The sequence below is a fragment of the Ceratina calcarata genome, unplaced genomic scaffold (genome assembly GCF_001652005.2).
Source record: "Ceratina calcarata isolate Rehan_Ccalc_2016 unplaced genomic scaffold, ASM165200v1 scaffold260.2, whole genome shotgun sequence".
Lineage (NCBI taxonomy): Eukaryota > Metazoa > Arthropoda > Insecta > Hymenoptera > Apidae > Ceratina > Ceratina calcarata.
Window position 1 is genome coordinate 286,166 of NW_017148113.1, and position 12,138 is coordinate 298,303.

Sequence of the window (12,138 nt, forward strand, 5' to 3'; positions counted from 1 at the left end):
GTTTTATAAATCATAAAACAATTAAAATGACGACAGACAGATCAGGAATTTTGTATTTGTTCGTTCGGCCAACTGAACCGGTCTACGTGCCCAAGGGTGACAAGAAAGTGGTCTTTGATATTCCATCTCACTACTTGGTGAGTACATACGATCATTTTTATACACTTATGGCAAATTATTTTAAAATTAATCCTTTATATATTTACAAATTGATGATAATTGTTAGCCGGAGAAACATCGATTACGGCACAGTGAATTGTTCAGTCACTTTCACGACAGTACGGTTTCGAAGATAAAGATCAAGCAAATCACGCTTCCGGATCTGAGGATCCCTATGCAACTGGATCGGCGTCAACCATTCTCGCTTTTCATCCCTCGACACCGAAAGATAGCTGCCCGGCTCATCGACATTTTCATGGGTACGATATAACGAATGCTATATTCTTTCAACGATTAATTGCAGTTGTTCGCATTGCACTTATTATTTCTTTTCGCGTTCCAGGCATGAAAACCTACGAGGATTTACTGTCCGTCGCGGTTTACTGCCGTGACCGAGTGAACCCGAATTTGTTTATATACGCCCTGTCAGTGGCAATGCTTCATCGACCGGACACGAAAGATTTACCGATACCACCGTTAAGTTTGGTGTTTCCGGACAAGTATCTGGCTAGAGGGGTTTTCTCCAGAGCCAGGGAGGAGGCCAGCATACCCGTTAACTTGAGGGTACCCAAAATTATGCAAAATTATTATATGTCCATTTAAAAAATGAAATACATCTTTTGTAATTGACCCGGACTAAAGAATTAAGATTACTATCAAAATTAATTAAGATACTAATTTGAGAAATATCTAATAAATCGTAATGAAATTTTTTAATTGCAATTAGGAAACGATTGATATATCAAAGTACGATACCGCGACCGATGTCGAAGTGGAGCATCGCGTTGCCTACTGGCGAGAGGACATCGGTATCAATCTTCACCACTGGCACTGGCATTTGGTTTATCCGCATGACAGTAATATTACTATTGTGAACAAAGACCGAAGAGGAGAACTGTTTTACTACATGCATCAACAGATGATGGCTAGGTGAGCCGATTCGACCCCTTTTTTATCTCTTGATTCGTTTTTAAAAATTTGCAGATCAATTGTTACAACGATTAATCGAATCCACTGGTTCACAGATACAATTGCGAGCGTCTGTGTAACCGATTAGGGCGCGTGAAGCGGTTCATCAACTGGCGCGAACCGATTCCGGAAGCTTACTTCCCGAAACTAGACTCTCTGGTCGCGAGCAGAACGTGGCCGGCCAGACCCACCGGCGCTGTACTGAGGGACGTCAACCGACAAGTGGACGAAGCGAACTTTGACATACAGGATTTAGAACGGTGGCGGGACAGGATCTACGAGGCTATCCACACGGGCTCGGTGATCAACACCAAAGGCGAGAGGATACCATTAACAGAGAAAGATGGAATAGATGTTTTGGGAAATATCTTGGAATCTAGTATGCTGTCTCCTAATCGGAACATCTACGGCGATTTGCATAATTTTGGTCACATGGCTCTCTCAACCGTGCACGATCCGGATCACCGTCACTTGGTAATTTATATTTAGAATAAAGCAATATTTAATCCTCATCAATGAATGCATTTATTATATCGCAGGAGTCGTTCGGAGTGATGGGAGATAATGCGACTGCAATGAGGGATCCTATATTTTACAGATGGCACGCTTTCATCGACGACGTATTCCAAGAGCATAAGGATACATTGCCGAAGTACACCGTAGAACAAGTACGATGGTCAAACAATAACGATTCTAATACAAATTTGTTTTGTAGTAAAGAAGTTTGTCTCTCTATTCTTGTTTATAGTTGGATTTCCTTGGCGTGGAGATAGCTGATATTAAATTGACTACTAACGATCAACCTAACGTTTTAAACACGTTCTGGACGGAGAGCGAGATGGACTTGTCGTACGGCGTTGATTTTAAGGCACACGGTCCGATCCGCGTTCGATTCACCCATCTAAATCACACCGAATTCCTATACACGATCGTCGTCAATAATCGTAACAATGAACCACGCAAAGGTACCGTTCGCATCTTTATCGGTCCTAAAGAAGACGAACGCGGTATGCCGTTTACGTACAGCCAACAGAAAAATTTAATGATTGAAATGGACAAATTCGCTGTCACGCGTAAGTCCCTAATTTTACTGTTACAATTTTTTAATCGAAATTTCTTCGACTTTTTAACTTCTCGATTGAAACGTAAAAATTGTATTCCTTATCGCCACAGTTCAACCGGGCGAGAATAAAATCGAGCGAAAGTCGACGGAGTCGTCGGTGACGATTCCTTTCAAGAACACCTTCCCCGATTTAGACGATAAGAGGCCTATAAATGGTGACTCTTCCGTTTCGTCCGATTTCTGCAGCTGCGGATGGCCACAGCATATGCTCGTACCCAAAGGAAAGAAGGAGGGCTTCCGCATGCAACTGTTCGTCATGATTTCTGATTATACCGACGACGCAGTGAGTTTATCATTTCTCATCGCGAGATTTTCAGCCTGATCGATTCTGGACGAACATGTATTAGTTCATTGATTTTGTCATCTTTAATAGGTCGAACAAGACGAATCGACCAGCTGCAGGACCGGGGTAAGTTTCTGTGGACTGAGGGACAGGAAATATCCTGACGCACGTTCCATGGGCTACCCGTTCGACCGTCAACCACGCGATGGTGTCAAAACTTTAGCACAATTCCTTACGGGGAACATGAAAGTGGGCGAGGTCACGGTTCGATTCTCGGACACGATCGTACCCTCGTCCTGACCCGGAAGCAAGTGGAACAGGATTGCTTTTATGAAACGATAACGACTACGATATCTACACACGGTTTTATGATGATGTAACAACGTTTCGCTTTTATCTCTTTAGTTGAATAAATAAAACAGCAACGAGCAAAGACAAAGTGTAACCTGATTATTCTATCCTAATGTGTCCTGTGATAAGAGTGACAATTCTTATATGAAATGGAACTTGAGTATCCATCTAAAAAATTAATTTTACATTACGACTCCTCTTCTATGATTTATCGATATTAAAGGGGATAATCCACGAGTAAGAAAGAAAACAGATTTCAACAAGGAATTTGTAGAATATCCTCGGGATATTCACTTGCTGTGTTATAATAAACATGTGACACTATTATTACAAAAATACACTTCGATCACATTGGGAACTGAAATTTAACATGAGAATAACGAGTGCACCGCCCTAGCACTTAAGGATGTATTGGCTATACAATCAATCTCAAAAGTTTATGTACTTTAGAAAAACGCATTTCCTATAATTAAAAAGAAATCAGACGTCGTAAGAACAATGCTAATAATAAATAGCTACGTGTTAAAACGTATAGAAGGAAATATCCAATTATTTATTGACCATGGCGAAAAGCTTTTTATACAAAAGTTGTAGGCACTGACAAGAAAGGTTCTATGCATTTTTCTTCTAACTCTAGTATTTAAGATGTTAAATGCAGTTAATTGGCATTTTATTGGCATTGACGAAATCCGACCGTCTCACCATCGAAATGGTGAACTTTTGACAAAAAATTCGTTTTTCTTCAATACTCCTACACTGTTGGTCCTACAGGAAAATTTCATAGGATCTTTCTATTTTGCTAGCTAATTCTTATCCCTATTTATCTTAACATTCAGAATGCACGAAGTGTTCATCGATGTAAAAGTTTAATAAAGGCTTGAAAATTTATATCAAATATCCTTCAAGCGTTTTCTTATAAATGCATAAAATCCACTGTATATTAATCGCGGTGTCAAATATTCACTATTTGAGAACCTATACCAAATATCCTTTAAATAAAAGTAAATGTAATAGAAATGATTTTCAAATAAAGAGACGCGCTTCATTTATAAATAAAAATACATGATTTATCTGTATCGCCCCTTGCTATGAATTCTCGTAGCTCGTGCCGTCTAATCATGTTAGAAATCAACCGTGACGAGATCCTATTCTACGCGATTCAATTTCATCCACTAGTATTCTGAACGCGAATTAATTTATGCAATTGTTGCCACGAATGTTAAGTGAAATAATATTTCAGCGCTAGAGCTCGTCAATCTCGTTATTCAATTCACCTACGCTATTTTGCAGATCACAGAATACGTTTCATTTACATACAAAGATATCAAGATCGTTTTCTGATTTCCAATATTGGATAAAACTGTACAAAACTTATTTAATCATCGTCGTACTAGATATTCAATTTTCTTTTCTAAAAAGAACGTTATTTACGGCTGATTATCTCGGGAAGCCACAAACTATTTCCCTGAAAAACAGGAAGAGTAAACCCTCATATGTGGTCACGAGTGACACTATCGTTCTTGATTTTTGATAATCCTCATTTTCGCGGTTTCGAAAGACACCGTCACATCCCATCTGGTTCTTCATATAAAGCCGAAGACCAGCTAGGATCCTCACAAACCGACTTTAGTTGTTCCAGCTTAAACGTCTTTTTGCCTCTTCGATTAGTAATTGTACGAAAAGTTATTTTCAAATCATTCACATCGTTCTTTACTTTTAACACCGACTTTTAATCGACAGAATTAATTTTATATCTCTGTTTAGTCAAATCTGTTACTTTTTATATAAAAGGATCATTAAAATCCTGTTTTATAAATTATAAAACAATTAAAATGACGACAGACAAATCAGGAATTTTGTACTTGTTCGATCGGCCGGCTGAACCGGTCTACGTGCCCAAGGGTGAGAAGAAAGTCGCCTTTGATATCCCAGCTGACTACTTGGTGAGTGCATACGATCATTTTTATACACTTATGGCAAATTACTTTAAAATTAAACCTTTACATATTTACAAATTTATGATAATTATTAGCCGGAGAAATATCAATCACTGGGCCCTCAAGTGTTCAGTCGCTTTGACGACAGTACGGATTCGAAGCTACAGGTGAAGCAAATTACGCTTCCGGATCTGACCATTCCTATGCAACTGGATCGGCGTCAACCATTCTCGCTTTTCATTCCTCAACACCGAAAAATAGCTGCCCGGCTCATCGATATTTTCATGGGTACGATATAACGAATGCTATATTCTTTCAACGATTAATTACAATTATTCGCATTGCACTTATTGTTTCTTTTCGTGTTCCAGGCATGCGAACCTACGAGGATTTTCTGTCCGTCGCGGTTTACTGCCGTGACCGAGTGAACCCGAATTTGTTTATATACGCCCTGTCAGTGGCAATCCTTCATCGACCGGACACGAAAGATTTACCGATACCACCGTTAACTGAGGTGTTTCCGGATAAGTATCTGGATAGAGGGATTTTCTCCAGAGCCAGGGAGGAGGCCAACATCGTGCCCGAAGGCTCCAGGGTACGCAAAATTATGCAAAATCATTATATATCCATTTAAAAAATGAAATACATATTTTGTAGTTGACCCAATTTAAATTTCTTTGAGAAATACGATAAATTGTAATGAAATTTTTCAATTGCAATTAGATACCGATTGAAATACCAAAGGATTATACCGCGACGGACCTCGACGAGGAGCATCGCGTTGCCTACTGGCGAGAGGACGTCGGTATTAATCTCCATCACTGGCACTGGCATTTGGTATACCCGTTCGAGGGCGACGTTTCAATTGTGAACAAAGACCGTAGAGGAGAGCTGTTTTACTACATGCATCAACAGGTCATGGCTAGGTGAGCCGATTCGACCCCGTTTTTATCTCTTGATTCGTCTTTCTATAAAAATCTGCAATTCAATTGTTACGATTAATCGAATACACTGATTCACAGATACAACTGCGAGCGTCTGTGTAACCGATTAGGGCGCGTGAAGCGGTTCATCAACTGGCGCGAACCGATTCCGGAAGCTTATTTCCCGAAACTAGACTCTCTGGTCGCGAGCAGAACGTGGCCGGCCAGACCCACCGGCGCTGTACTGGGGGACGTCAACCGACAAGTGGACGAATTGGACTTTGACATTCAGGATTTAGAACGTTGGCGGGACAGGATCTACGAGGCGATCCACACTGGCTCGGTGATCAACACCAGAGGCGAGAGGATCCCATTAACAGAGAAAGATGGAATAAATGTTTTGGGAAATATCTTGGAATCTAGTATTCTGTCTCCTAACCAGAACGTCTACGGCGATTTGCATAACTTTGGTCACGTGGCTATCTCATACGTGCATGATCCGGATCACCGTTACTTGGTAATTTATATTAACAATAAAGCAATATTTAATCCTCATCAATGAATGCATTTATTATATCGCAGGAGTCGTTCGGAGTGATGGGAGATAATGCGACTGCAATGAGGGATCCTATATTTTACAGATGGCACGCTTTCGTCGACGACATATTCCAGGAGCATAAGAACACATTGCCGCAGTACACTGTAGAACAAGTACGACGGTCAAACAATAACGATTCTAATACAAATTTGTTTTGTACTAAAGAAGTGTGTTTTTCTATTCTTATTTATAGTTGGATTTCCCTGGTGTCGAGATATCTGATATCAAATTGACTACTAATAATCAACGTAACGTCTTAAACACGTTCTGGACGAAGAGCGACGTGGACCTGTCGCGTGGGCTTGATTTCACGCCACGCGGTGCGGTCCTCGCTCGATTCACTCATCTGAATCACGCCGATTTCCTGTACACGATCGTCGTCAATAATCGTAACAATCAATCGCGCAGAGGCACTGTTCGCATCTTTATCGGTCCTAAGGAAGACGAACGCGGTTTACCGTTTACGTACAGACAACAGAAGAATTTAATGATTGAAATGGACAAATTCCCTGTCACGCGTAAGTCCCTAATTTTACTGTTACAATTTTTTAATCGAAATTTCTTCGACTTTTTAACTTCTCGATTGAAACGTAAAAATTGTATTCCTCATCGCCACAGTTCGGCCGGGTGAGAATAAAATCGAGCGGAGATCGACGCAATCGTCGGTGACGATTCCTTTCGAGAGGACCTTCCGTAATTTAGACGAAAACAGGCCTATAAGCGGTGACTCTCTCGTGTCGTTCGATTTCTGCGGCTGCGGATGGCCACAGCATATGCTCGTACCGAAAGGAAACAAGGAGGGCTTCCGCATGGAACTGTTCGTCATGATTTCTGATTATACCGGCGACGCAGTGAGTTTATCATTTCTCATCGCGAGATTTTCAGCCTGATCGATTCTGGACGAACATGTATTAGTTCATTGATTTTGTCATCTTTAACAGGTCGAACAAGACGAACCGACCGGCTGCAAGGACGCGATAAGTTTCTGTGGACTGAGAGACAGAAAATATCCTGACGCACGTCCCATGGGCTATCCGTTCGATCGTCAACCGCGCGCGGGTGTCGAAACTTTAGCACAGTTTCTTACGGGCAACATGGCAGTGGGCGAGGTCACGGTTCGATTCTCGGATACGATCGTGCCCAGGTCCAGATCCGGAAGCACGGGGAACACGCTTACTTTCATGTAACGATAACGACTACGATATCTACACACGGTTTTATGATGATGTAACAACGTTTCGCTTTTATCTCTTTAATTGAATAAATAAAACAGCAACGAGCAAAGACAAAGTGTAAACTGATTATTCTATCCTAATGTCTTCCGTGATAAGAGTGATGATTCTTATATGAAATGAACCTTAGATATCAATTTAAAAAATGAATTTTACACTTTCAACTTACATTTCGCTGACGTCAGTCTCAAATCTTCGCTGGAATTTGTAGAATATCCTTGGGATGCTGTGTTATAATAAACATGTGACACTATAATTACACAAATACACTTCGATCAGATTGAAAATTGAAATTTAACATGACAATAATAAGTGCACCGCCCGAGCACTTAATCATACTGTTGAATTCTCAAACGCGTTGTCAAATACGGACACTATTATTACTGCAAAAGATTTCAAATCCCGAAATTTTGCTAGCTAATTCTTATCCTTATTTATTTTAACATTCAGAACATAGGAAGTGTTCATAGATGTAAAGATTTTATAAAGGCTTGTAAAAATAAGTGCTCACCTGGGTAGTGTGAAACGGAGAGGAGAACTGTACGCGCACTCTGCATTTCGAAGTTGGAGGAAGGATATTCGGGATGCACGAGTGTCTTGCAAAATGATAAATTCTTAAAGGAACAAAGGGAGGATAAAGTTTTTTTTGGGAACATTTCATTTATTCAAAATAATTAATTTATTTCGATCAATTAAATAATACCTTGAATTGTATAGTAACAGCACTGTGCACAGCTAACAGCATTGCGAAGTCTGTACGTGAGGCTTTATATTTTAACAATATAATTCGACGGAAAGAGACCTGTCCTCCCGTTCAATCTACCGTGCCACCAGCCATCTTTGTCTAAAACAAAATTCATATTGATTTGTAGAAAATATAACATTTGATTGATTATACTCACCTTCTTTAAGTATTTCAATGATGTCACCCTCCTTGAGCTGCAGCTCGTCGACGTCTTGGGGACTGTAGTCGTACAACGATTTAGCTTTCGGCAAACTTGGCAGTGCTGGTTTCTGTCTAATATTCACAGGAGCCCGAGGCGCGGGACGCACGGGTTTAGTCTTCGCGTCGTTCTGCGTGCTTTTATTGCCGTTATTATCAATGGCTGGCATCCTAAATCCCAAAGGAACCGGTGTGCACGGTGGCGGAGGTTCCGAGGGAGGTGGTGGGAACCTTAACATACCTGCTAAACCATAATTAGAATTTTACAACGTTTCCTCTTATTTATAATTTTGCAAGCATGCCTCGTCACTGTTTCGCCTTTTGTCGATTTTTATTACAAGCATGATTTACCTCTAGGTCGAGCTGTTGGATTAGTGAACATGCCCATTAGAGGCATGTTATTATTTTCTAACTTCTTCGGCTCCTGCATCACTTGCTTTTTCTGATTGGATAGACGTACCGCCCTATTCGAGGAATCTGCTACTGATAATTTCGGTTTCTCAGTAACTTCGAACTGAGAGCGAGGGTTCGTTTGTCGAAACGAATGACTAGCATTCACCTTGCCGTATCGGTGACCCGCCGATGTTCTGTTAACGTTTAGCTCTAAAATATGAGTAAATCGAAGTGTTCAAACATCGACTGCTAACTTATGCCCCATTTTATTAAATCATTCGAAAATTGATAACTTACTGGTGGTAGATGGTAATCCCGGCCCGATGCAAACGTTCAGGATCTTCCCGCTTGATTTCAGTATCTCTTTATCACCGTAATCAATTTGCGTAAACTGTACGTGTCTCGTACCTCCGCTTCCCCACCCTTCCTTCTTGATCTTGAACTCTAAACTGCGAAGGAATTCATTTGTCAAGCACGTAAATCACTGGGGATTAAATATTTATTAATCAATAGGGAAGCCTTACTGGTTGCCGAATTTAATATTCAGGACGTGCCCGGTCTCCTCGACGTATCTTTTACTTAGCGCAATTAAAAATTCGGTTTTGAATGTTAATTCTAACAGACTGCCATAGTCATCTTTGGCATGGATAACGACAAAGTCGTCCTAGTAAACGATGCAATTAATAACTCAAGTGTTAAACAATTGTAATAACAAGAAATGAGTTTGCTTACTTGAAGCGTACTTAACGATATGTTACTAATTTGGTTGAACGACAGCTTCCGTTTTATAATCTCGACCTTTTTGCCCTTCTCAGGACCTTTTTTAACTTGCTCTCGACCGATTAGGTATAAATATTTGCTAGTCAAGATGAGATCCCTTCTACTCACCTGCAATCCGATCATTCATTATGCATCCAGCATTGCATAAAATCATTCAATACAATTATAACACGAATACAATTATACCTTGAACCTCCTGTCATACTTCTTTACGGTTTCAGCGAAGAAAACCTTCTCCTTTCTACCGATCAGATTCAACATTTGCCGTTTCCCCTCTAATCCGATGTAATCGCCCATGAAGTTTCTATTGAAACTAGCGCGTCTACGTTCCTTGTGACCGAACAGTAAATCGGCCGCCTGTTGTTTCTCCTGTTCCTGTCTCCTCCGTGCGAAATACTTTTTAAACGCCTTTTGGATCACTCTCGCGTACATATTGTACTTCCGGTCTCTCGCTTCCTCCAACATGAAGAGCTAATAGCAAACGCATTACACTTTAGTCTTCTTTAATAATTATACGATTGAAAAATGTTTAAGATGAGAGCGCTTACAGTTTCCGGAGCTTTTATAAACAATTTCGTCTTCCCCAATTGGTACTGCGATTGATCGATTTGAAGACTGCTTAGTGTCTGTTGGATCACTCGTTTCTCATCGATGTCATTTCTTTGATTCTTGTTAATAAGAATCTCGTATCTCTGTATGAATTTGTTGAACGGTCTCCTGTACGCGAAACCGGCTCTGCGCACTTTGATGTTCTCCTTCAAACCTAAATATTCCACCTGATGTTTCACTCTGGCAGAGTCCCAGTCACGAGGCTTTTTAGTCTCGTTCGGCTTGATGCATCTGATATAATGCGGCGTGCATTTCATCAGTTGGCTCACCAGCCGGCTAGCCTGATTCCTGATCTTGTTACCAGCGGTAGTGGGCCTAGATCTCAGAGTTTTCGTCTTGCTCGCCTGTAATCCTTCGGAGGAGTACAGTTTCTGAACCAAACAACTGCAATTTAACGTTTCACGGGGCAGTCAGCTTCAAGTTTCTTCGAACGTTATAAATGCGAATTTCGAATCTGTTTGCTCGATTCTAACAATTTCTCAATAAAGATAACATACTTGGTGCTCGTTTGCATCAGCTCAACTAGATCAGGGAAGAGTACGTCGCGGTTCTTATCGCAAAATCCATCGACCGAGTAAGAGACCACACCAGCGTAGTGATAAATAACAAATCCTTCTTTTGTACTTTGGAAATGTTCGTGCTTATCAGCCACGACCGCGAGTTTCTACGATTAAAATTATAAATACGTGTATCGACGAACATAAATATTTTCAAGTGTATCTGAATATACCTTTTGCAAATCTGCGTCGGCTCCCGTGCTACCGCCGTGAAGAGTCGCGCAAACGTCGTCTAGGATCAAGAATAGTCCCGGTGGACGTTTACCCTCCAGTAACTCAACGACAATCGCATTATTGAAGTACTCTATGGGCGTCCACGCGATACTTTCCGCTACGTATTCTTCCTGCAACGCATAATTAAATCCCTCAGCGATTTACGTGATCATTCGTTATTTATATTATTTATCAACCTAATCTTCTTTGGATCAAATTAATCGTCTTCATTTACGTAATACTGTTTTCCATTTAATAAACCTCGCTATCACTCCTTAACGATGAAACGTAAACTGAATCCGTAACCGCAGTGTTTGAATTGGTAAAGTGGTTCCGCTCCGAATCTCGATTCGATGACAAAAGAACAATTTCGTTCGCGTCGCGAATCCTTCACAGGATTTTCTTCGCACGGTCCACTTGCGACCGAAAGCCAGTCAGGAAACTGGCACGGTCCCTTTTCCTAACTAAATCCTCGATACACTTTTACAGAACTGACTTTGATTTGATTTTACAAATCCATTACGAATTCTAATATGCAACAACATGTCTGCATATTTTATTTTACAAATGCACTCGATGTAACGAGTTCATTTTGCGTAGTATTTTTAATCGAGAGATGTATTTGAACCTCGTGCCATTCATTCCTGACTGGCATTGTAGGCGCGTAGACGTGCGAGCGGAATCCCTAAAGAAAGCTTCAGCCCATTTTCTCAGGTTTGAATAGCAGGATTTCCTGCGACATCGCGTCGAAAATAAAACCGTTCCGTCGCGTTACACTGCAACTGTACTTACATGCATACGTACGTATATTTCTCTGAAGAGAGATTTCCATGGATAACGCGGGAACCGTTAGTCTCTCCCCGTTTTAAGACCGATAACATCTTCTAATTTTAATCGCCCCGTGCAAGAATGTAAGTAATCAAATAACTGTCTTGTTCCATCGTAAAACGTTGTGTCGTTGCATATTAGAAAACGCGTCCTCAAAATCTCGAATTAACCTTCGCCCTTCCATAATTAACAATAAATTGCCCAAGGAAGTAATTTTGACTGGTTTTGGGCAAATGTACA

General features: G+C 40.7%; 4 protein-coding genes across 6 annotated transcripts in view; 2 read left to right on the top strand and 2 right to left on the bottom strand.

The window, feature by feature from the left end:
• LOC108623325 (phenoloxidase 1-like) overlaps positions 1-2,973 on the top strand; it is a 6,248-nt gene extending 3,275 nt beyond the window's left edge. Inside the window, exons 4-12 of the mRNA XM_018021752.2 lie at positions 9-137; positions 227-419; positions 503-723; positions 887-1,089; positions 1,185-1,602; positions 1,668-1,796; positions 1,877-2,201; positions 2,302-2,534; positions 2,625-2,973. Of these exons, the coding sequence (XP_017877241.2) occupies positions 9-137; positions 227-419; positions 503-723; positions 887-1,089; positions 1,185-1,602; positions 1,668-1,796; positions 1,877-2,201; positions 2,302-2,534; positions 2,625-2,834 (2,061 nt within the window). The 3' untranslated portion in view covers positions 2,835-2,973. The remainder of the gene's footprint in view (positions 1-8; positions 138-226; positions 420-502; positions 724-886; positions 1,090-1,184; positions 1,603-1,667; positions 1,797-1,876; positions 2,202-2,301; positions 2,535-2,624) is intronic.
• The window catches only part of LOC108623328 (facilitated trehalose transporter Tret1), a 15,501-nt gene extending 7,704 nt beyond the window's left edge, over positions 1-7,797 (bottom strand). The window contains exon 1 of the mRNA XM_026812169.1: positions 7,745-7,797. The gene's annotated coding sequence lies outside the window, so the exon portion shown is untranslated. The remainder of the gene's footprint in view (positions 1-7,744) is intronic.
• On the top strand, positions 4,489-7,622 carry PPO (phenoloxidase subunit A3). The gene is made up of 9 exons (XM_018021753.2): positions 4,489-4,828; positions 4,918-5,110; positions 5,194-5,417; positions 5,546-5,748; positions 5,845-6,262; positions 6,328-6,456; positions 6,537-6,861; positions 6,962-7,194; positions 7,285-7,622. Exons 1-9 carry the CDS (start codon positions 4,718-4,720, stop codon positions 7,528-7,530), a joined length of 2,082 nt encoding a protein of 693 aa, XP_017877242.1. The 5' UTR covers positions 4,489-4,717; the 3' UTR covers positions 7,531-7,622.
• Positions 7,798-8,086: 289 nt separating the features above from the next.
• LOC108623327 (unconventional myosin-Ie-like) lies at positions 8,087-12,086 on the bottom strand. 3 transcript variants are annotated; one of them, XM_018021755.2, is made up of 11 exons: positions 11,031-12,086; positions 10,798-10,964; positions 10,240-10,684; positions 9,878-10,162; positions 9,644-9,799; positions 9,436-9,575; positions 9,209-9,360; positions 8,870-9,121; positions 8,478-8,759; positions 8,279-8,419; positions 8,087-8,189 (listed from the first exon to the last, which is right to left on the bottom strand). In XM_018021755.2, exons 2-10 carry the CDS (start codon positions 10,812-10,814, stop codon positions 8,343-8,345), a joined length of 1,806 nt encoding a protein of 601 aa, XP_017877244.1. In that variant the 5' UTR covers positions 10,815-10,964; positions 11,031-12,086; the 3' UTR covers positions 8,087-8,189; positions 8,279-8,342. The 3 variants fall into 3 exon arrangements, with proteins under 3 accessions (XP_017877244.1, XP_017877243.1, XP_026667949.1); XM_018021754.2 differs by having other exon boundaries at positions 8,478-8,762; positions 11,031-12,085; XM_026812148.1 differs by lacking the exon at positions 8,087-8,189 and having other exon boundaries at positions 8,236-8,419; positions 8,478-8,762; positions 11,031-12,085.
• Positions 12,087-12,138: the final 52 nt, after the last annotated feature.